The sequence below is a fragment of the Stomoxys calcitrans genome, chromosome 3, assembly GCF_963082655.1.
Source record: "Stomoxys calcitrans chromosome 3, idStoCalc2.1, whole genome shotgun sequence".
NCBI classification, from domain to species: Eukaryota; Metazoa; Arthropoda; class Insecta; order Diptera; family Muscidae; genus Stomoxys; species Stomoxys calcitrans.
In genome coordinates, this window is record NC_081554.1 from 122,619,978 (window position 1) to 122,646,070 (window position 26,093).

The following is a 26,093-nucleotide window of genomic DNA, read 5'->3' on the forward strand; positions in this document are numbered from 1 at the left end:
CTTGCCCAAGAAGACCGAAAAGAAGGCTTAAATTATCTACGAGCATCAAAGAAAAAATGTAAATACAGGCCATCGTATAAATCAACAACAATCCGTCCTTTTCAGGACGACAAAAATTTTTTTAAAAGAGAAAAAACTATATCAAACCTTATTTTATCAAGAAAATTTACTTAAAAAATAGTTTTAAATAATAAATAAAATTTTAATTGTAGTTAAATTTAAAAAATATTTTTTGGTCGATTTTTTTTTTCAGTGGATTTGGTAATTTGCTAGCAATTTCGTTATTCGAAATTTCCTTAAACAATCCTGTTTTAGGCGTAAATACAAAAAAATCTGCCATCTATTGTTTATAGGTAAACATTTTCAAATATGTTTACATCTTATCGACTATTGCAGGTCTTTTAATATACATGTCATAATTATCAGTTATCAATTATCATGCATCAACATTTCGCCTATTTGCATACATTAACATAATAAGAATTTAGTTTTATCGACCCTACTCAAGATTATCGGCATTTAATAGGATCAATGTTACCATTAGGGTACTGTAAAAACTATTTATTTTACATTTGAATATCACATGGTAATCATTGTTCATTTTCTGATGCTGAAAAAAATTGGCATATGTAATAACAAAACATCGAAACGAAGTATCTACGATCGTCCCTCTTCGTACATTTGTGACAAAGTTAGCAGCTCCAAGCAAAGGAAACATTTAATGGTAGTATATGCGTGCATTTTGGTATCTGTGTGTATGTATGCTTTTTAGTGTTGTATACCATCGTTTCATCGTATTGTTCTAATGGCGTCGGTTTTAGTTTCGTCATGTATGTATGTATATTATAGAAGCTACATTTTGGCCGACGGCAAATTGAAAAATGGTAATATTTATTTTCAAATAAATTTTATGTATTTTTTTTTAGTAAAAATTTATAACAAGATATATCTCTTTTTAAATATGTTTTGTGGTCCTGAAAAGGACCGATTGTTTTAGTTTTAAAGTTCTTAAAATTTTCTCCAAAATAGCGTCAAGATAATGTTTAACCGCCGAAACCGTACAAAGTGCGGCCTTGTCTCTTCAAAGCGTAGACGACATCCATAGCGGTGACGGTTTTACGCTTAGCGTGTTCAGTGTAGGTGACAGCATCACGAATAACGTTTTCCAAAAACACCTTCAGGACACCACGGGTTTCTTCGTAAATCAATCCAGAGATACGCTTTACACCGCCACGACGAGCCAAACGTCTGATTGCAGGCTTGGTGATACCTTGGATGTTATCACGCAACACTTTACGATGACGTTTAGCGCCACCTTTTCCCAAGCCTTTGCCACCTTTACCACGACCAGTCATTTTTTCACTTTTTAAATTAAATTCACTTCACAAGTTATGCACAAGAACTAATACTTACCATTTTTGTTTTGTTTTGTTTTAAATATAACGCTTTATTTCTAAATTCATATTTGCATGTACCAGAGGCGCTTACTGATAAATTCTTAGAACTACTATCTCATTGCTAATGCGATCTTGAGTACTCTACCTTAAATTTAAAATGTACTGCGTTCTTAGGCAACAGTTACTACATACATCAAAATGAAAATTAAAATTCAAACAAAATCAAAAAGTTAGACCCAAAAAATAGATTTAAAAAAGGCCAAGGCAGCTTTCCACTTAATATATAACTTAATTCTATCAACTAACCTATACTTAATACTAACTATGTACACTATCTACAATTGTTGCAGACACCATCTTTACTGCGTAGGATCATAGACCAAGTCCCTTAGACCATAAGAGTCAGCTCTCCGATGATAGAAGAGGAGACGCCCATCAACATATAAATGCCCTGCCTCCTTGAGTGCGGGCAGAGCAGCAGTCGGAAGATGTCTTCTCCTGAGAACGAAGTCTAGGTCCACAATTCGGCACACAGAGTCTGCAACAAGTCCATTATCAAGGTCCTGGCATTTTTCTATAAAATCAAGGGCACAGCCCATAAGGAACACATCTATCCTTCGATCCCCAAACTCGTCATACACAATCCTTGACGCCGGATATCTGAAGACGCCATTCCCGTCGGCGACAGCCCTAAGGCCCAAACAACGCCATAGGACACGCCTCTCCCAGGCCCTAAACCTTTCCATCTGACACGACGTTATGTCATACCACACGGGGAATGCATGCGCCAACACCGGCCTGACCACCTGTCTATATATAAGAAGGCGAACCTCTCGAGATAGACCACCCCGCATCCGTAAAAGACTACCATATGCAAAATACGCCCTATTCGCCCTATCCAGAGCATGATCAACATGTCTCGCAAAAGTGAAACGAGAGTCGAATACCACCCCCAGGTATTTCATCGTATCCGCCACGGAGATATCCTCGCCCCCAATTGAGAGGTGGGGTCTGTATCTCCTAAAATTAGGGAACGTCACCCCCGGTCTCCCTCTTACCACCAGTGCCGAGCACTTACCCACATTCAACCTAAGTCTCCACCTCATATAGTAGTGGTGAAGTTCCTCCAAGAAGGAGTTCATCGCACCACCCACAGTAGACGCCCTTACCCCAGAAAAAGCAAGAAGTACATCATCGGCATATGCCAACAAGAGGCCACCAGGAGGCGGATCCGGAACATCGTGGACAAAAATATTAAACAAAATCGGTCCAAGTAAGGACCCCTGAGGAACTCCAGCGACCACCTGTCTCTCCGAAGAGAGTCCACTATCCACCCTCACCCTGAAGGTCCTACCCGTCAGGAAGCTCGCCACCAGTCTACAAATCCGACGATCAATCCCGATTGATCGAAGCTTGTAGATGACACCGTCATGCCAGACAGTGTCAAAGGCCTTCGCGAAGTCGAGCCCGACCGCAATCGTGCCACGTCCCCGGTTGAGACCCTCAGTCACATAATTCGCAAAAACCGCGAGTGCATGTGTGGCTGAGTGCCCCGACCGAAAGCCAAACTGGAAGTCCTTCAGGACCCCCCTATCCTCAATGAAATCTGTGATCCTAGCGAGCAGAAAGGACTCAAATAATTTGCCAAAAACAGAGAGGAGAGACACCGGCCTGTAACTGGAACAACGAGCCGGGTTGGAGCCCGGCTTCAAGATAGGAACAACCATCGCCCTCTTCCAGGCAGTCGGAAAATACCCCACGTTGAGACAATGGTTGAATAACACAACCAGAAAAGAGTGCACCACATCACCGGCCCTCTTCAATGCCACATCCGGAATCCCATCAAGTCCACACGATCTCTTCGAGGGCCTGCGGGAAATAGCCAAAGTAATCGCATCACAGTCAACAAATCCCCCATCCTTCCAGAGGGATCTGTCGTGAACAGTACGACCATCAGCCGAAAAGGAAGTGGAGAATTCCACAAGAGGGGATTCATCAATCGCCGCCTCCGCCGCCCCAGCAACAAGGTTGCGTAGGGGGACATCTATAGAATCTCCCTCAAATACGAAGGAACTCCCCACATAATCAGCCAGAAGGTCCGCCCTAGCCGTATCATCCTGAACCGGCACACCATCCACCCCATCCAGGGCTCCGACAGGATTCCCAGCCGATAACCCAGCGGCCCTCCTCACACGACTATAGGACCTAGCATCCACACGAATGCCCTCAAGATAACGCCTAGCCCGATCACCCTCAAACAACCTTATCAAGTCGCCTATTATGCATCCTAAATTCCGCACATCAGCCCTCAGAACACGAGCCCTGTCCGGATCAGGACATCTGCGCAAAACAGCCCGAAGCCTCTTCCTCTCACGGATAAAATGCATAATCCTAGGTGGAAGTTCACCCAGCATTCTGCGTTTAATCCGGACCTTCGGAACAGCAGCCCCAATAGCACTACAAAACGCAGAGTCCAGATCCCTTACACACAAGTCGATCTCACGGGGCCCAACATTCCGGTCCACCGGAAGAGCAGAATCCCTCAAACTCGCATTAAGCCTACGCCTAAATCGCCTAACATCCATCCTCTCGAAGTCCATAAAGGTGCGACCTTCCACCCTCATCAGACTGCCCAATCTAAGTTCAATAGCGACCGCCCTATGATCCGACTCAAAGTCGAGCGCCCTACACATACCATCGCCACCTGCCAAGGAGACTCCCTGTGACCTGAGGAAGAAGTCTATATATGACCCCGATACTCCATTGGGCCTCGATGGCCTGTCGGACGGAACAACACAAAAAGCCGCCCTTTCCATCAAGAACTCAGCCAGCAAATTGCCCCTCCGATTACGCATCACATCACCCCAGAGGGGGTGCCTAGCATTGAGATCACATCCCACTACAACCTCACCTTCATCCGCCAGCCGTACCACAGGATCCAGCGCTGATACATCAAACCCCGCTGAAGGAGCAAGGTATAAGGAAACAAAGGAAATCGATGAGCCATCACTCCGCCGCAACCTCACCGCACAGCCCTCAACGCCCTCCAGCCGAAGGGGAATAAAATCATGACCGCAAGTCTCGCGCACAAGCACAGCGGTTCCGCCTCCTCTACCTACCGACCTATGCTGTCTATACATAGTATACCCGTCGAACTCGACCCTGTGACGGTCAGAAAGCTTGTGTTCTGCCAGAAGAAGAACATCAGGCTTTTGACCCCTAATGAAGTTCCTGAGGTAATGTCTCTTATCCAGAGAGATAAGAGAGTTTACGTTCAGGAATATACATTTAAGGGGACTAATCATCACAGAATCTTTCCAAGAGTGCTGCAAAAGCAACATCTCTACCTTTCTCCTCCCTCAACCGACGATACGACGGTCCAAACTCCTTCAAAACCCTGAAGATCCCCAGGAAATCCCCACCCAAGATGTCCCTGCAATCCGCCATCATGCCAGCATCAGACGGCGCAGTCACAGTGGGCCGGGTAGCCCGAAGACCAGATGTCGTCCCTACAGGGCGCCCTCCAATCGCAGCCGCATACGAAACACCAGCCCGAATATCAGCCAAACGAGAAGAACGCGCCTGGCCCCTCGCACGAGCCTCCTCCCTTCGTTCGTTCAGCCTCCCAAGGAACTCCACGCGTTTCGGACACTGCACGTAACCAGCAGAGTGCCCAACCACACCACAGTTGACACAACTCACCTCCTTCGTCGCCTTCCTAAGTACCTCGCCCGTAGAAGCATCCAACACATCAACCGGAACCTCCTCACCCCTTGGAGGCACAGTGCACTCAGATGATTCATGGTCCTGTCCACATTTCACACAACGGCGGGGCATCCCGCAGTTGATCGAAACATGTCCAAACCGTTGGCATCTGAAGCACTGTGTCACCTTCAGCTTCCTGTCCCTTCTAATCTTCACCCTACAGTGCAACATCCTCGTAACCGCATACACCCTACCGATGTCACAACCCTTTGCCAGGCGAACGACCCACTTATCACCAGCAACGCTATAACCCCCAACGAATTGAGCATTCAACTCAGGCTGACTATCAAAGAACTCAGCCACCTCATCCACCGTAAACTCCGAAGACAACCCCTCAATCACAACAGTGTGAGGAACCAGAGCACTAGGGGTGTGTGTATGGAACCTATACCCCCTTTCCAATAGCCTAGACCTAAATGTCTCGAAACCTGCCAGGACCTTGATTCTAACCGAGATAATGGACTTTCGAATCAGACTCATAAAAAACTCACCTGGACGCAGAATTGCTCTCAGGAGACTGCTTATTTCCTTGACGCTTGCATCATAGATGGTGACTGCAGGCATTGCTTTCTCTCTAGCTTTAGATACCATAGATGATCCATTACTGATATTAGCTGCCCCGCCGTTAATCTTAGGACTAGTATCATCTCTCTTCACGGCTGCTTCTTCAGACATCTTTTGTTGTTGGACCGGCTCGTCTTGCCGCTCTGCTGTTGTACTGCCATCTCTCACTATAGTCACAGTGACTTTGCGTTTGGGCTTCTTGGATGATTTCGCCCCCAAATTCTTCTTAGCTTCCGCCGATGTACTGGCTATCGGCTCTGTCGTCTTCAATAGCTCTTCCTGTGAGGCCGGCGGTGCCTTCACACATCCACTTCCCCCGGGCATTGGCTTGTTGAGCCCGGGCTGTGCCACCGGCGTTGTGGACACAGATTCACACTCCATCCTCTGGCCATAAGCCATGGCTCGCATCTCTCTTCGGAAATCCTCAAATTCAGCTAGGATTCTGGCGTTGTCGGCCGTAAGCTGGTCAATAACACGCCTATAGCTGGCCTCATTCTTCTGGTATTCCTGGATTTGGCGACCATAAGTCTCCAGGAGTTCGTCCTTCTCTCGCAGATCACCGCGGTTTAAAACCACGATGTCAGTCTCCATCGCCATTCGTTTCTCAGGGTACTCCTCATCGGACTCAACCCTCGGACGTACTGACATCTTGTTAACTGGCTATGTGACCCCTGGATTGGAGCACACAGCCACACCAATGCACCTTTGAGAATTCGATGCAGAGAAAGTGCTATACTCTGACCGAAAATGACCACAAACACAATAATGACTTTGTGTCTTAAGTCTCTCAAAATTCGCCACCAAAATCAGGTTCGTTGCTTCAGTCTTCGGAAATATCTTCTCGGTAAAATATCAAGTTTGTTGCCTGAGTCTTCGGCCAACCAGATGTCGACGGCACAATAACACACTTGTTTGTTAATAGCAGCTTCACAATTCAGCAGTCAAATCGCAGGTACCTGGTTCTTGCCACCTTTACCACGACCAGTCATTTTTTCACTTTTTAAATTAAATTCACTTCACAAGTTATGCACAAGAACTAATACTTACCATGCTGCGATACCTCATATTTATACAAAATCCGCTCTGAATTTACTACATACACATACGCTTCGATCTATCTTCGGGGTTGTTCGTATACACTTCGTGTGTACAGATACAAATGTTGAAGAATATACGCAGCACACACCCTTATTGGAAACTGTAGCCCGCCAAATTTTTTCTATAAATATCGGGAATCGCTCCGTAAGGCAACTATTACAGTGTTAACAGTGTTTGTGTGCATATCGTGAAGTGAACTAAAAACCTCTAGTGAAAAATGGCTCGTACTAAGCAAACTGCCCGTAAATCTACTGGTGGCAAAGCCCCTCGTAAGCAATTGGCTACCAAAGCTGCTCGTAAGAGCGCACCAGCCACCGGTGGTGTTAAGAAGCCACATCGTTTCCGCCCTGGTACCGTTGCTTTGCGTGAAATCCGTCGCTACCAGAAGAGTACTGAGTTGTTGATCCGCAAATTGCCTTTCCAACGTTTGGTTCGTGAAATTGCCCAAGATTTCAAGACTGACTTGCGTTTCCAGAGCTCTGCTGTCATGGCCTTGCAAGAAGCTAGCGAAGCCTACTTGGTCGGTCTCTTCGAAGATACCAACTTGTGTGCCATCCATGCCAAGCGTGTCACCATCATGCCCAAGGATATCCAATTGGCCAGACGTATTCGTGGAGAACGTGCTTAAATTATTGACATTTTAAAAGCCAACTTTTTTTTACAAAAACAATCGGTCCTTTTCAGGACCACAATATTTTTATAAAAAAGAGAAAAAAATTTATTCAAAACTTACACCTTTTTATTTTTATTAAAATAAATAAATATAGTCTTTTTTTGGGGATGGAAAAATACACTATTTATATTAAAAAAATTTTTTTCTTTTCTATGCGTTTTACTTTTGGTAATATTGGGTTTCAAAACATGGAGCGAAATCAAAAACTTTTTTTTAAAAAAAAATTATTTAATTTACTTTTTATGTTAAACTGAAAATTTTTATTTTCTATTAGCAACAGTATATTTGCTGTTATTCTTTTTGCAAAATTTGATTTTTCGTAGTAGCTACATAACAAGAATGAATGAAGATAAAAACAGGCAGGCCAATACATTCGAGAGAATTTTAACCTTAAATAGATAATTTAGATACATTGAATATAAATTTTTTCTGTATTTTTTATTATTTTTAAACAAATGATATTTTTTGCTATTCTAAAAACTGTTTTAAAAAGAATAAAATAGTATTTTAATATTTTAAATTATTAAAGGGAAATAGATTTCGTTCGGTATGCAACTGTTCTACATTTGCTTGCTTAGACAAGGGCATTTTTGAATTTGTGTTTAATTTCCAAAAAAAAATTATATATTTTTTTAAATTTGTGATTGCAACAATACATTGTTTAGAATTTACATTTTTAAATTTTTTATTTAGTTTCAAGTCCACTTTATATAGAAAAAAATATTTTATAATAAATGCAATAGAGCTCACCGCACATTTTGCATAGCCAACGACGTTGGTATAACATAGCATCGTAATATTTTAGACTTTTCGTAACAAACGTACACTTTTTACAAATTATGTAACATTTTAATAGAAATCTATCATTTCTATAATATTTTATGATAAAATTTTCCTAAAACATTTTTACATTAGAGCTTTCAAATTAATTTGCAGAAAAACTTTTATTCATGGAAAATACGCCAATATGGTGAATTCAACTGTCATAGACTACATAATAAAATCGATTATTTCACTATGAAAATCATCCAAATTTTCACTTTTTTTTACACTTCTTTCAAGAAAACATATCAAGATTCCATACTAAATTTTTATAAAAACCAATTTTCAATAAAAATTGGAAAATTTTTATAATTTAGTTACAATTTTATCATAACATTTTTATAAACTTTCAACTCAAACCCTTATAACTCGGTAACGCTTAAAGATAATTAACTCGGATTTTCTTTAATGATTAGCTGGATATCTCTACTAGAAGAATTGTATAAAAAATAAAAAGAAATTGTTACTATCTCATCGTAAAATGAATAATTCTGTGAAAACTTTTGTAAAAATTTTTATTCGCTTCCACACAACGTTTCGCAAAATTTCGTAGTTGACTACTATGTACTTCTCATAATTTCGATGTACCCAGCCATCACTAGTCTAAAGGTTGAAACCATATTTTCAACCAATCAGCGTACACCAGTAGTGAGTGTATATTTACAAAGTGTTAAAGTGTGTTTAAAAAGAAAAATATAAGTGAAATCATGTCTGACGCCGCCGTTGTTGAAGCCACCGCATCTCCAGTCGCCGCTGTTGAGAAAAAGGCACCTAAGAAAGCCGCTGCCAAGGCAAAGAAACCCTCTGCTGCCCCAAGCCATCCACCAACCCAACAAATGGTCGATGCTGCCATCAAAACATTGAAAGAACGTGGTGGTTCCTCATTGCCTGCCATCAAGAAATACTTGGCCAGCACATACAAAGTTGATGCTGTAAAATTGGCCCCATTCATCAAGAAGTACTTGAAGAGCGCTGTTGCTAGTGGAAAATTGATCCAAACTAAAGGTAAGGGTGCCTCCGGTTCATTCAAATTGTCCCCATCTGCCTCGAAGGAACCTAAAGCAAAGAGCGCTGAAAAGAAGAAGAAGGTCCCAGCCGGTGATAAGAAAAAGAAGGCAGCAGCACCCAAAAAGGCAGCCGGTGAAAAGAAAGCCGCTGCAAAGAAGCCTTCCGCTGCTAAAAAGACCGCCGAGAAGAAGAAGACCGAAAAGGCCAAGGCTAAAACTGCCAAAAAGACAGGTACAGTTAAAGCTAAACCCGCAAAAACAGCCGCCAAAGCATCAGCCACTAAACCAAAGGCACCCAAGGCAAAAACCACCGCTGCCAAGCCCAAAAAGGCTGCCGCAGCAAAGAAGCCAGCTGCCAAGAAGACCGCCGCTAAGAAGTAATTTTTCCATGCAAAATTACTTATCATGTCAAAATGATTATTTTCGATATTCGAAAGCAGTATATCTAACAGCCCTTTTCAGGGCTACAAAAAAATTTTTAAAAAGAGACCAAATTTAACTCAAACAATTTTTTAATTACCTAATAAATACTATGTTAATTTTAAGGGAAAAGCTAATCACAGCCCTTTTCGTAGCTGTAAAACATCTGTTGAAATCTTTTAATACCATTGTTACCTAATATGGGAATACATTACCCTTTAAGGAAATTTAAGTAATCACATGTTAAATGGGATTTTTTCCGCAACTGGATTAACTGTTTCACTTAGGGTCATAAACCAAAGCAATTACTAAGAATTATGAAAATCACTTAATGTTAAAGAAAATCTCATTTAGCATACCTAACCAATAAGAGAGTGGCGTACAATATTCCCTTCAAAAATCGCACTTAGCATACCTATTTCATTCTTTACGAGCATACCTACCCATAGATCTCGCGTACAAACGCATAAGTCCACATATACATCTCTACACCATTTCACGCTAACATACTAGTATACATCCCTAAAAAATTTAGTATCAACACACACGCTCACATATACTCGAACATCAATACAACGTTGCATACCGAGTGTTTGAGCATAAGAGCAATATGTGTTGATCATATTACTGTAGATGTAGATGGTGCTAAGCAAGGAGGGCAATATTAGAGTATGGGTAGTATACATATTTTATTTTAAAAAAGTAATAAGGGCAATGTGAGGGTGAGTGGTAGATATATTTTTTCTTTAAATTTGTAAATATAAATTAATTTTAGTTGAATAACGAATTAAGTCTCTTTTTTAATTTATTTTGTGGCCCTGAAAAGGGCCTTTGATGTTGTAGGGAAAATATTGTACGACGAAATAAGTATGCCATTTACTTGGAGCTGGTGTACTTAGTAACGGCTTTGGTACCTTCACTGACAGCGTGCTTAGCCAACTCACCGGGCAATAATAGACGGACGGCAGTTTGGATTTCCCGACTGGTGATGGTGGAACGCTTGTTGTAGTGAGCCAAACGGGAGGCTTCGGCGGCGATACGTTCAAAGATATCGTTGACGAAACTGTTCATGATGCTCATGGCCTTTGAGGAGATACCAGTATCGGGATGGACTTGCTTCAACACTTTGTAAATGTAGATAGCATAACTCTCCTTACGCTTGGTGCGTCTCTTGGTCTTGTCACCCTTAGTGATGTTCTTTTGGGCTTTGCCGGCCTTCTTTGCTGCTTTACCACTGGCTTTTGGAGGCATTTTCACTTGGTTTTTTTTTTAAGTCACACAAACACTTTTAACACTGTTCACGATTTTGTGTGTTTGATGGCTTACTCGGAATATTTAAACCATTTCATGCACAAGATATTCAGGTAGACGAAAACAGTCGCTATGTTTACGAAAACAACCCTCTAAAATTAGCTACACGTTGGATCCGAAAGTATAAATACTGCAGTTCATGCTGCGAACTAATATCATTTGTGTTTCAGTGCTAAGTGAAGTGAATTAAAAAAAAAAATAACTAAAAATGTCTGGTCGTGGTAAAGGTGGCAAAGTTAAGGGAAAGGCAAAGTCCCGTTCCAACCGTGCTGGTCTTCAATTCCCCGTCGGTCGTATCCATCGTTTGTTGCGCAAAGGCAACTATGCTGAACGTGTTGGTGCCGGAGCTCCAGTTTACTTGGCTGCTGTCATGGAGTATTTGGCCGCTGAAGTTCTTGAATTGGCTGGCAACGCTGCTCGTGACAACAAGAAGACAAGAATTATCCCCCGTCACTTGCAATTGGCTATCCGTAATGACGAAGAATTGAACAAATTGCTGTCCGGTGTCACCATTGCTCAAGGTGGTGTATTGCCAAACATCCAAGCTGTTCTCTTGCCCAAGAAGACCGAAAAGAAGGCTTAAATTATCTACGAGCATCAAAGAAAAAATGTAAATACAGGCCATCGTATAAATCAACAACAATCCGTCCTTTTCAGGACGACAAAAATTTTTTTAAAAGAGAAAAAACTATATCAAACCTTATTTTATCAAGAAAATTTACTTAAAAAATAGTTTTAAATAATAAATAAAATTTTAATTGTAGTTAAATTTAAAAAATATTTTTTGGTCGATTTTTTTTTTCAGTGGATTTGGTAATTTGCTAGCAATTTCGTTATTCGAAATTTCCTTAAACAATCCTGTTTTAGGCGTAAATACAAAAAAATCTGCCATCTATTGTTTATAGGTAAACATTTTCAAATATGTTTACATCTTATCGACTATTGCAGGTCTTTTAATATACATGTCATAATTATCAGTTATCAATTATCATGCATCAACATTTCGCCTATTTGCATACATTAACATAATAAGAATTTAGTTTTATCGACCCTACTCAAGATTATCGGCATTTAATAGGATCAATGTTACCATTAGGGTACTGTAAAAACTATTTATTTTACATTTGAATATCACATGGTAATCATTGTTCATTTTCTGATGCTGAAAAAAATTGGCATATGTAATAACAAAACATCGAAACGAAGTATCTACGATCGTCCCTCTTCGTACATTTGTGACAAAGTTAGCAGCTCCAAGCAAAGGAAACATTTAATGGTAGTATATGCGTGCATTTTGGTATCTGTGTGTATGTATGCTTTTTAGTGTTGTATACCATCGTTTCATCGTATTGTTCTAATGGCGTCGGTTTTAGTTTCGTCATGTATGTATGTATATTATAGAAGCTACATTTTGGCCGACGGCAAATTGAAAAATGGTAATATTTATTTTCAAATAAATTTTATGTATTTTTTTTTAGTAAAAATTTATAACAAGATATATCTCTTTTTAAATATGTTTTGTGGTCCTGAAAAGGACCGATTGTTTTAGTTTTAAAGTTCTTAAAATTTTCTCCAAAATAGCGTCAAGATAATGTTTAACCGCCGAAACCGTACAAAGTGCGGCCTTGTCTCTTCAAAGCGTAGACGACATCCATAGCGGTGACGGTTTTACGCTTAGCGTGTTCAGTGTAGGTGACAGCATCACGAATAACGTTTTCCAAAAACACCTTCAGGACACCACGGGTTTCTTCGTAAATCAATCCAGAGATACGCTTTACACCGCCACGACGAGCCAAACGTCTGATTGCAGGCTTGGTGATACCTTGGATGTTATCACGCAACACTTTACGATGACGTTTAGCGCCACCTTTTCCCAAGCCTTTGCCACCTTTACCACGACCAGTCATTTTTTCACTTTTTAAATTAAATTCACTTCACAAGTTATGCACAAGAACTAATACTTACCATGCTGCGATACCTCATATTTATACAAAATCCGCTCTGAATTTACTACATACACATACGCTTCGATCTATCTTCGGGGTTGTTCGTATACACTTCGTGTGTACAGATACAAATGTTGAAGCATATACGCAGCACACACCCTTATTGGAAACTGTAGCCCGCCAAATTTTTTCTATAAATATCGGGAATCGCTCCGTAAGGCAACTATTACAGTGTTAACAGTGTTTGTGTGCATATCGTGAAGTGAACTAAAAACCTCTAGTGAAAAATGGCTCGTACTAAGCAAACTGCCCGTAAATCTACTGGTGGCAAAGCCCCTCGTAAGCAATTGGCTACCAAAGCTGCTCGTAAGAGCGCACCAGCCACCGGTGGTGTTAAGAAGCCACATCGTTTCCGCCCTGGTACCGTTGCTTTGCGTGAAATCCGTCGCTACCAGAAGAGTACTGAGTTGTTGATCCGCAAATTGCCTTTCCAACGTTTGGTTCGTGAAATTGCCCAAGATTTCAAGACTGACTTGCGTTTCCAGAGCTCTGCTGTCATGGCCTTGCAAGAAGCTAGCGAAGCCTACTTGGTCGGTCTCTTCGAAGATACCAACTTGTGTGCCATCCATGCCAAGCGTGTCACCATCATGCCCAAGGATATCCAATTGGCCAGACGTATTCGTGGAGAACGTGCTTAAATTATTGACATTTTAAAAGCCAACTTTTTTTTACAAAAACAATCGGTCCTTTTCAGGACCACAATATTTTTATAAAAAAGAGAAAAAAATTTATTCAAAACTTACACCTTTTTATTTTTATTAAAATAAATAAATATAGTCTTTTTTTGGGGATGGAAAAATACACTATTTATATTAAAAAAATTTTTTTCTTTTCTATGCGTTTTACTTTTGGTAATATTGGGTTTCAAAACATGGAGCGAAATCAAAAACTTTTTTTTAAAAAAAAATTATTTAATTTACTTTTTATGTTAAACTGAAAATTTTTATTTTCTATTAGCAACAGTATATTTGCTGTTATTCTTTTTGCAAAATTTGATTTTTCGTAGTAGCTACATAACAAGAATGAATGAAGATAAAAACAGGCAGGCCAATACATTCGAGAGAATTTTAACCTTAAATAGATAATTTAGATACATTGAATATAAATTTTTTCTGTATTTTTTATTATTTTTAAACAAATGATATTTTTTGCTATTCTAAAAACTGTTTTAAAAAGAATAAAATAGTATTTTAATATTTTAAATTATTAAAGGGAAATAGATTTCGTTCGGTATGCAACTGTTCTACATTTGCTTGCTTAGACAAGGGCATTTTTGAATTTGTGTTTAATTTCCAAAAAAAAATTATATATTTTTTTAAATTTGTGATTGCAACAATACATTGTTTAGAATTTACATTTTTAAATTTTTTATTTAGTTTCAAGTCCACTTTATATAGAAAAAAATATTTTATAATAAATGCAATAGAGCTCACCGCACATTTTGCATAGCCAACGACGTTGGTATAACATAGCATCGTAATATTTTAGACTTTTCGTAACAAACGTACACTTTTTACAAATTATGTAACATTTTAATAGAAATCTATCATTTCTATAATATTTTATGATAAAATTTTCCTAAAACATTTTTACATTAGAGCTTTCAAATTAATTTGCAGAAAAACTTTTATTCATGGAAAATACGCCAATATGGTGAATTCAACTGTCATAGACTACATAATAAAATCGATTATTTCACTATGAAAATCATCCAAATTTTCACTTTTTTTTACACTTCTTTCAAGAAAACATATCAAGATTCCATACTAAATTTTTATAAAAACCAATTTTCAATAAAAATTGGAAAATTTTTATAATTTAGTTACAATTTTATCATAACATTTTTATAAACTTTCAACTCAAACCCTTATAACTCGGTAACGCTTAAAGATAATTAACTCGGATTTTCTTTAATGATTAGCTGGATATCTCTACTAGAAGAATTGTATAAAAAATAAAAAGAAATTGTTACTATCTCATCGTAAAATGAATAATTCTGTGAAAACTTTTGTAAAAATTTTTATTCGCTTCCACACAACGTTTCGCAAAATTTCGTAGTTGACTACTATGTACTTCTCATAATTTCGATGTACCCAGCCATCACTAGTCTAAAGGTTGAAACCATATTTTCAACCAATCAGCGTACACCAGTAGTGAGTGTATATTTACAAAGTGTTAAAGTGTGTTTAAAAAGAAAAATATAAGTGAAATCATGTCTGACGCCGCCGTTGTTGAAGCCACCGCATCTCCAGTCGCCGCTGTTGAGAAAAAGGCACCTAAGAAAGCCGCTGCCAAGGCAAAGAAACCCTCTGCTGCCCCAAGCCATCCACCAACCCAACAAATGGTCGATGCTGCCATCAAAACATTGAAAGAACGTGGTGGTTCCTCATTGCCTGCCATCAAGAAATACTTGGCCAGCACATACAAAGTTGATGCTGTAAAATTGGCCCCATTCATCAAGAAGTACTTGAAGAGCGCTGTTGCTAGTGGAAAATTGATCCAAACTAAAGGTAAGGGTGCCTCCGGTTCATTCAAATTGTCCCCATCTGCCTCGAAGGAACCTAAAGCAAAGAGCGCTGAAAAGAAGAAGAAGGTCCCAGCCGGTGATAAGAAAAAGAAGGCAGCAGCACCCAAAAAGGCAGCCGGTGAAAAGAAAGCCGCTGCAAAGAAGCCTTCCGCTGCTAAAAAGACCGCCGAGAAGAAGAAGACCGAAAAGGCCAAGGCTAAAACTGCCAAAAAGACAGGTACAGTTAAAGCTAAACCCGCAAAAACAGCCGCCAAAGCATCAGCCACTAAACCAAAGGCACCCAAGGCAAAAACCACCGCTGCCAAGCCCAAAAAGGCTGCCGCAGCAAAGAAGCCAGCTGCCAAGAAGACCGCCGCTAAGAAGTAATTTTTCCATGCAAAATTACTTATCATGTCAAAATGATTATTTTCGATATTCGAAAGCAGTATATCTAACAGCCCTTTTCAGGGCTACAAAAAAATTTTTAAAAAGAGACCAAATTTAACTCAAACAATTTTTTAATTACCTAATAAATACTATGTTAATTTTAAGGGAAAAGCTAATCACAGCCCTTTTCGTAGCTGTAAAACATCTGTTGAAATCTTTTAATACCATTGTTACCTAATATGGGAATACATTACCCTTTAAGGAAATTTAAGTAATCACATGTTAAATGGGATTTTTTCCGCAACTGGATTAACTGTTTCACTTAGGGTCATAAACCAAAGCAATTACTAAGAATTATGAAAATCACTTAATGTTAAAGAAAATCTCATTTAGCATACCTAACCAATAAGAGAGTGGCGTACAATATTCCCTTCAAAAATCGCACTTAGCATACCTATTTCATTCTTTACGAGCATACCTACCCATAGATCTCGCGTACAAACGCATAAGTCCACATATACATCTCTACACCATTTCACGCTAACATACTAGTATACATCCCTAAAAAATTTAGTATCAACACACACGCTCACATATACTCGAACATCAATACAACGTTGCATACCGAGTGTTTGAGCATAAGAGCAATATGTGTTGATCATATTACTGTAGATGTAGATGGTGCTAAGCAAGGAGGGCAATATTAGAGTATGGGTAGTATACATATTTTATTTTAAAAAAGTAATAAGGGCAATGTGAGGGTGAGTGGTAGATATATTTTTTCTTTAAATTTGTAAATATAAATTAATTTTAGTTGAATAACGAATTAAGTCTCTTTTTTAATTTATTTTGTGGCCCTGAAAAGGGCCTTTGATGTTGTAGGGAAAATATTGTACGACGAAATAAGTATGCCATTTACTTGGAGCTGGTGTACTTAGTAACGGCTTTGGTACCTTCACTGACAGCGTGCTTAGCCAACTCACCGGGCAATAATAGACGGACGGCAGTTTGGATTTCCCGACTGGTGATGGTGGAACGCTTGTTGTAGTGAGCCAAACGGGAGGCTTCGGCGGCGATACGTTCAAAGATATCGTTGACGAAACTGTTCATGATGCTCATGGCCTTTGAGGAGATACCAGTATCGGGATGGACTTGCTTCAACACTTTGTAAATGTAGATAGCATAACTCTCCTTACGCTTGGTGCGTCTCTTGGTCTTGTCACCCTTAGTGATGTTCTTTTGGGCTTTGCCGGCCTTCTTTGCTGCTTTACCACTGGCTTTTGGAGGCATTTTCACTTGGTTTTTTTTTTAAGTCACACAAACACTTTTAACACTGTTCACGATTTTGTGTGTTTGATGGCTTACTCGGAATATTTAAACCATTTCATGCACAAGATATTCAGGTAGACGAAAACAGTCGCTATGTTTACGAAAACAACCCTCTAAAATTAGCTACACGTTGGATCCGAAAGTATAAATACTGCAGTTCATGCTGCGAACTAATATCATTTGTGTTTCAGTGCTAAGTGAAGTGAATTAAAAAAAAAAATAACTAAAAATGTCTGGTCGTGGTAAAGGTGGCAAAGTTAAGGGAAAGGCAAAGTCCCGTTCCAACCGTGCTGGTCTTCAATTCCCCGTCGGTCGTATCCATCGTTTGTTGCGCAAAGGCAACTATGCTGAACGTGTTGGTGCCGGAGCTCCAGTTTACTTGGCTGCTGTCATGGAGTATTTGGCCGCTGAAGTTCTTGAATTGGCTGGCAACGCTGCTCGTGACAACAAGAAGACAAGAATTATCCCCCGTCACTTGCAATTGGCTATCCGTAATGACGAAGAATTGAACAAATTGCTGTCCGGTGTCACCATTGCTCAAGGTGGTGTATTGCCAAACATCCAAGCTGTTCTCTTGCCCAAGAAGACCGAAAAGAAGGCTTAAATTATCTACGAGCATCAAAGAAAAAATGTAAATACAGGCCATCGTATAAATCAACAACAATCCGTCCTTTTCAGGACGACAAAAATTTTTTTAAAAGAGAAAAAACTATATCAAACCTTATTTTATCAAGAAAATTTACTTAAAAAATAGTTTTAAATAATAAATAAAATTTTAATTGTAGTTAAATTTAAAAAATATTTTTTGGTCGATTTTTTTTTTCAGTGGATTTGGTAATTTGCTAGCAATTTCGTTATTCGAAATTTCCTTAAACAATCCTGTTTTAGGCGTAAATACAAAAAAATCTGCCATCTATTGTTTATAGGTAAACATTTTCAAATATGTTTACATCTTATCGACTATTGCAGGTCTTTTAATATACATGTCATAATTATCAGTTATCAATTATCATGCATCAACATTTCGCCTATTTGCATACATTAACATAATAAGAATTTAGTTTTATCGACCCTACTCAAGATTATCGGCATTTAATAGGATCAATGTTACCATTAGGGTACTGTAAAAACTATTTATTTTACATTTGAATATCACATGGTAATCATTGTTCATTTTCTGATGCTGAAAAAAATTGGCATATGTAATAACAAAACATCGAAACGAAGTATCTACGATCGTCCCTCTTCGTACATTTGTGACAAAGTTAGCAGCTCCAAGCAAAGGAAACATTTAATGGTAGTATATGCGTGCATTTTGGTATCTGTGTGTATGTATGCTTTTTAGTGTTGTATACCATCGTTTCATCGTATTGTTCTAATGGCGTCGGTTTTAGTTTCGTCATGTATGTATGTATATTATAGAAGCTACATTTTGGCCGACGGCAAATTGAAAAATGGTAATATTTATTTTCAAATAAATTTTATGTATTTTTTTTTAGTAAAAATTTATAACAAGATATATCTCTTTTTAAATATGTTTTGTGGTCCTGAAAAGGACCGATTGTTTTAGTTTTAAAGTTCTTAAAATTTTCTCCAAAATAGCGTCAAGATAATGTTTAACCGCCGAAACCGTACAAAGTGCGGCCTTGTCTCTTCAAAGCGTAGACGACATCCATAGCGGTGACGGTTTTACGCTTAGCGTGTTCAGTGTAGGTGACAGCATCACGAATAACGTTTTCCAAAAACACCTTCAGGACACCACGGGTTTCTTCGTAAATCAATCCAGAGATACGCTTTACACCGCCACGACGAGCCAAACGTCTGATTGCAGGCTTGGTGATACCTTGGATGTTATCACGCAACACTTTACGATGACGTTTAGCGCCACCTTTTCCCAAGCCTTTGCCACCTTTACCACGACCAGTCATTTTTTCACTTTTTAAATTAAATTCACTTCACAAGTTATGCACAAGAACTAATACTTACCATGCTGCGATACCTCATATTTATACAAAATCCGCTCTGAATTTACTACATACACATACGCTTCGATCTATCTTCGGGGTTGTTCGTATACACTTCGTGTGTACAGATACAAATGTTGAAGCATATACGCAGCACACACCCTTATTGGAAACTGTAGCCCGCCAAATTTTTTCTATAAATATCGGGAATCGCTCCGTAAGGCAACTATTACAGTGTTAACAGTGTTTGTGTGCATATCGTGAAGTGAACTAAAAACCTCTAGTGAAAAATGGCTCGTACTAAGCAAACTGCCCGTAAATCTACTGGTGGCAAAGCCCCTCGTAAGCAATTGGCTACCAAAGCTGCTCGTAAGAGCGCACCAGCCACCGGTGGTGTTAAGAAGCCACATCGTTTCCGCCCTGGTACCGTTGCTTTGCGTGAAATCCGTCGCTACCAGAAGAGTACTGAGTTGTTGATCCGCAAATTGCCTTTCCAACGTTTGGTTCGTGAAATTGCCCAAGATTTCAAGACTGACTTGCGTTTCCAGAGCTCTGCTGTCATGGCCTTGCAAGAAGCTAGCGAAGCCTACTTGGTCGGTCTCTTCGAAGATACCAACTTGTGTGCCATCCATGCCAAGCGTGTCACCATCATGCCCAAGGATATCCAATTGGCCAGACGTATTCGTGGAGAACGTGCTTAAATTATTGACATTTTAAAAGCCAACTTTTTTTTACAAAAACAATCGGTCCTTTTCAGGACCACAATATTTTTATAAAAAAGAGAAAAAAATTTATTCAAAACTTACACCTTTTTATTTTTATTAAAATAAATAAATATAGTCTTTTTTTGGGGATGGAAAAATACACTATTTATATTAAAAAAATTTTTTTCTTTTCTATGCGTTTTACTTTTGGTAATATTGGGTTTCAAAACATGGAGCGAAATCAAAAACTTTTTTTTAAAAAAAAATTATTTAATTTACTTTTTATGTTAAACTGAAAATTTTTATTTTCTATTAGCAACAGTATATTTGCTGTTATTCTTTTTGCAAAATTTGATTTTTCGTAGTAGCTACATAACAAGAATGAATGAAGATAAAAACAGGCAGGCCAATACATTCGAGAGAATTTTAACCTTAAATAGATAATTTAGATACATTGAATATAAATTTTTTCTGTATTTTTTATTATTTTTAAACAAATGATATTTTTTGCTATTCTAAAAACTGTTTTAAAAAGAATAAAATAGTATTTTAATATTTTAAATTATTAAAGGGAAATAGATTTCGTTCGGTATGCAACTGTTCTACATTTGCTTGCTTAGACAAGGGCATTTTTGAATTTGTGTTTAATTTCCAAAAAAAAATTATATATTTTTTTAAATTTGTGATTGCAACAATACATTGTTTAGAATTTACATTTTTAAATTTTTTATTTAGTTTCAAGTCCACTTTATATAGAAAAAAATATTTTATAATAAATGCAATAGAGCTCACCGCACATTTTGCATAGCCAACGACGTTGGTATAACATAGCATCGTAATATTTTAGACTTTTCGTAACAAACGTACACTTTTTACAAATTATGTAACATTTTAATAGAAATCTATCATTTCTATAATATTTTATGATAAAATTTTCCTAAAACATTTTTACATTAGAGCTTTCAAATTAATTTGCAGAAAAACTTTTATTCATGGAAAATACGCCAATATGGTGAATTCAACTGTCATAGACTACATAATAAAATCGATTATTTCACTATGAAAATCATCCAAATTTTCACTTTTTTTTACACTTCTTTCAAGAAAACATATCAAGATTCCATACTAAATTTTTATAAAAACCAATTTTCAATAAAAATTGGAAAATTTTTATAATTTAGTTACAATTTTATCATAACATTTTTATAAACTTTCAACTCAAACCCTTATAACTCGGTAACGCTTAAAGATAATTAACTCGGATTTTCTTTAATGATTAGCTGGATATCTCTACTAGAAGAATTGTATAAAAAATAAAAAGAAATTGTTACTATCTCATCGTAAAATGAATAATTCTGTGAAAACTTTTGTAAAAATTTTTATTCGCTTCCACACAACGTTTCGCAAAATTTCGTAGTTGACTACTATGTACTTCTCATAATTTCGATGTACCCAGCCATCACTAGTCTAAAGGTTGAAACCATATTTTCAACCAATCAGCGTACACCAGTAGTGAGTGTATATTTACAAAGTGTTAAAGTGTGTTTAAAAAGAAAAATATAAGTGAAATCATGTCTGACGCCGCCGTTGTTGAAGCCACCGCATCTCCAGTCGCCGCTGTTGAGAAAAAGGCACCTAAGAAAGCCGCTGCCAAGGCAAAGAAACCCTCTGCTGCCCCAAGCCATCCACCAACCCAACAAATGGTCGATGCTGCCATCAAAACATTGAAAGAACGTGGTGGTTCCTCATTGCCTGCCATCAAGAAATACTTGGCCAGCACATACAAAGTTGATGCTGTAAAATTGGCCCCATTCATCAAGAAGTACTTGAAGAGCGCTGTTGCTAGTGGAAAATTGATCCAAACTAAAGGTAAGGGTGCCTCCGGTTCATTCAAATTGTCCCCATCTGCCTCGAAGGAACCTAAAGCAAAGAGCGCTGAAAAGAAGAAGAAGGTCCCAGCCGGTGATAAGAAAAAGAAGGCAGCAGCACCCAAAAAGGCAGCCGGTGAAAAGAAAGCCGCTGCAAAGAAGCCTTCCGCTGCTAAAAAGACCGCCGAGAAGAAGAAGACCGAAAAGGCCAAGGCTAAAACTGCCAAAAAGACAGGTACAGTTAAAGCTAAACCCGCAAAAACAGCCGCCAAAGCATCAGCCACTAAACCAAAGGCACCCAAGGCAAAAACCACCGCTGCCAAGCCCAAAAAGGCTGCCGCAGCAAAGAAGCCAGCTGCCAAGAAGACCGCCGCTAAGAAGTAATTTTTCCATGCAAAATTACTTATCATGTCAAAATGATTATTTTCGATATTCGAAAGCAGTATATCTAACAGCCCTTTTCAGGGCTACAAAAAAATTTTTAAAAAGAGACCAAATTTAACTCAAACAATTTTTTAATTACCTAATAAATACTATGTTAATTTTAAGGGAAAAGCTAATCACAGCCCTTTTCGTAGCTGTAAAACATCTGTTGAAATCTTTTAATACCATTGTTACCTAATATGGGAATACATTACCCTTTAAGGAAATTTAAGTAATCACATGTTAAATGGGATTTTTTCCGCAACTGGATTAACTGTTTCACTTAGGGTCATAAACCAAAGCAATTACTAAGAATTATGAAAATCACTTAATGTTAAAGAAAATCTCATTTAGCATACCTAACCAATAAGAGAGTGGCGTACAATATTCCCTTCAAAAATCGCACTTAGCATACCTATTTCATTCTTTACGAGCATACCTACCCATAGATCTCGCGTACAAACGCATAAGTCCACATATACATCTCTACACCATTTCACGCTAACATACTAGTATACATCCCTAAAAAATTTAGTATCAACACACACGCTCACATATACTCGAACATCAATACAACGTTGCATACCGAGTGTTTGAGCATAAGAGCAATATGTGTTGATCATATTACTGTAGATGTAGATGGTGCTAAGCAAGGAGGGCAATATTAGAGTATGGGTAGTATACATATTTTATTTTAAAAAAGTAATAAGGGCAATGTGAGGGTGAGTGGTAGATATATTTTTTCTTTAAATTTGTAAATATAAATTAATTTTAGTTGAATAACGAATTAAGTCTCTTTTTTAATTTATTTTGTGGCCCTGAAAAGGGCCTTTGATGTTGTAGGGAAAATATTGTACGACGAAATAAGTATGCCATTTACTTGGAGCTGGTGTACTTAGTAACGGCTTTGGTACCTTCACTGACAGCGTGCTTAGCCAACTCACCGGGCAATAATAGACGGACGGCAGTTTGGATTTCCCGACTGGTGATGGTGGAACGCTTGTTGTAGTGAGCCAAACGGGAGGCTTCGGCGGCGATACGTTCAAAGATATCGTTGACGAAACTGTTCATGATGCTCATGGCCTTTGAGGAGATACCAGTATCGGGATGGACTTGCTTCAACACTTTGTAAATGTAGATAGCATAACTCTCCTTACGCTTGGTGCGTCTCTTGGTCTTGTCACCCTTAGTGATGTTCTTTTGGGCTTTGCCGGCCTTCTTTGCTGCTTTACCACTGGCTTTTGGAGGCATTTTCACTTGGTTTTTTTTTTAAGTCACACAAACACTTTTAACACTGTTCACGATTTTGTGTGTTTGATGGCTTACTCGGAATATTTAAACCATTTCATGCACAAGATATTCAGGTAGACGAAAACAGTCGCTATGTTTACGAAAACAACCCTCTAAAATTAGCTACACGTTGGATCCGAAAGTATAAATACTGCAGTTCATGCTGCGAACTAATATCATTTGTGTTTCAGTGCTAAGTGAAGTGAATTAAAAAAAAAAATAACTAAAAATGTCTGGTCGTGGTAAAGGTGGCAAAGTTAAGGGAAAGGCAAAGTCCCGTTCCAACCGTGCTGGTCTTCAATTCCCCGTCGGTCGTATCCATCGTTTGTTGCGCAAAGGCAACTATGCTGAACGTGTTGGTGCCGGAGCTCCAGTTTACTTGGCTGCTGTCATGGAGTATTTGGCCGCTGAAGTTCTTGAATTGGCTGGCAACGCTGCTCGTGACAACAAGAAGACAAGAATTATCCCCCGTCACTTGCAATTGGCTATCCGTAATGACGAAGAATTGAACAAATTGCTGTCCGGTGTCACCATTGCTCAAGGTGGTGTATTGCCAAACATCCAAGCTGTTCTCTTGCCCAAGAAGACCGAAAAGAAGGCTTAAATTATCTACGAGCATCAAAGAAAAAATGTAAATACAGGCCATCGTATAAATCAACAACAATCCGTCCTTTTCAGGACGACAAAAATTTTTTTAAAAGAGAAAAAACTATATCAAACCTTATTTTATCAAGAAAATTTACTTAAAAAATAGTTTTAAATAATAAATAAAATTTTAATTGTAGTTAAATTTAAAAAATATTTTTTGGTCGATTTTTTTTTTCAGTGGATTTGGTAATTTGCTAGCAATTTCGTTATTCGAAATTTCCTTAAACAATCCTGTTTTAGGCGTAAATACAAAAAAATCTGCCATCTATTGTTTATAGGTAAACATTTTCAAATATGTTTACATCTTATCGACTATTGCAGGTCTTTTAATATACATGTCATAATTATCAGTTATCAATTATCATGCATCAACATTTCGCCTATTTGCATACATTAACATAATAAGAATTTAGTTTTATCGACCCTACTCAAGATTATCGGCATTTAATAGGATCAATGTTACCATTAGGGTACTGTAAAAACTATTTATTTTACATTTGAATATCACATGGTAATCATTGTTCATTTTCTGATGCTGAAAAAAATTGGCATATGTAATAACAAAACATCGAAACGAAGTATCTACGATCGTCCCTCTTCGTACATTTGTGACAAAGTTAGCAGCTCCAAGCAAAGGAAACATTTAATGGTAGTATATGCGTGCATTTTGGTATCTGTGTGTATGTATGCTTTTTAGTGTTGTATACCATCGTTTCATCGTATTGTTCTAATGGCGTCGGTTTTAGTTTCGTCATGTATGTATGTATATTATAGAAGCTACATTTTGGCCGACGGCAAATTGAAAAATGGTAATATTTATTTTCAAATAAATTTTATGTATTTTTTTTTAGTAAAAATTTATAACAAGATATATCTCTTTTTAAATATGTTTTGTGGTCCTGAAAAGGACCGATTGTTTTAGTTTTAAAGTTCTTAAAATTTTCTCCAAAATAGCGTCAAGATAATGTTTAACCGCCGAAACCGTACAAAGTGCGGCCTTGTCTCTTCAAAGCGTAGACGACATCCATAGCGGTGACGGTTTTACGCTTAGCGTGTTCAGTGTAGGTGACAGCATCACGAATAACGTTTTCCAAAAACACCTTCAGGACACCACGGGTTTCTTCGTAAATCAATCCAGAGATACGCTTTACACCGCCACGACGAGCCAAACGTCTGATTGCAGGCTTGGTGATACCTTGGATGTTATCACGCAACACTTTACGATGACGTTTAGCGCCACCTTTTCCCAAGCCTTTGCCACCTTTACCACGACCAGTCATTTTTTCACTTTTTAAATTAAATTCACTTCACAAGTTATGCACAAGAACTAATACTTACTACATTACATTACATTCTTTATTTCCCAAGTTATTCTTATACTAACAGTGATATTCCAATCTTAAATCTAAATGACACAAGGCCCTCCCCTAACATGTTAAACATCTATCTAGGGATATATTCGTATTCATACCATTATCTTAAAACTATGTGGCAAGGCCAGCCCGTTTCTAAACTCATATATGCATTGACATCAATCGTTATCAAAAAAAAATTCTCGGGGAAAGGGATGTAAACCCCGAGATGGCCTCAACTTCTCTGTTCAACCAAAATACACTAATCCTAAGGCACTACAACCTAAGAAAACGTATGTACAAAACAAAATCAAAATCAAAACACAAAATAAAATCAATTCATACATACTACTATTTACAAGATATATACAAATATCTACACAAGAAAACAAACAAAATAAAATGAAATGAAACAAAAATAAACAAATAATTCACAATGTGATGGGTCTAACGCCCAACCACTGATCCCTATTGTACACCAAGCTATCGAATCCGTAGGTTCCATACCTCCTATTGTACAGTAGGATATTACCGACGTCGTCGTACACCATATCATTCT

General features: G+C 38.1%; 1 protein-coding gene across 1 annotated transcript; it reads right to left on the bottom strand.

The window, feature by feature from the left end:
• Window positions 1-18,901: 18,901 nt before the first annotated feature.
• Window positions 18,902-25,462, bottom strand: LOC131996121 (histone H4-like). Its single transcript, XM_059365571.1, has 2 exons — window positions 25,181-25,462; window positions 18,902-19,207 (listed from the first exon to the last, which is right to left on the bottom strand). Exons 1-2 carry the CDS (start codon window positions 25,460-25,462, stop codon window positions 18,902-18,904), a joined length of 588 nt encoding a protein of 195 aa, XP_059221554.1.
• Window positions 25,463-26,093: the final 631 nt, after the last annotated feature.

Coding starts and splice junctions, on each gene's coding strand:
- LOC131996121 (XM_059365571.1), bottom strand. CDS start 25,462: ATGACTGGTCGTGGTAAAGGTGGCAAAGGCTTGGGAAAAGGTGGCGCT. Junction 19,208..25,180: donor TCTACGCTTTGAAGAGACAA/GGCCGCACTTTG, acceptor GAAAAAATGACT/GGTCGTGGTAAAGGTGGCAA.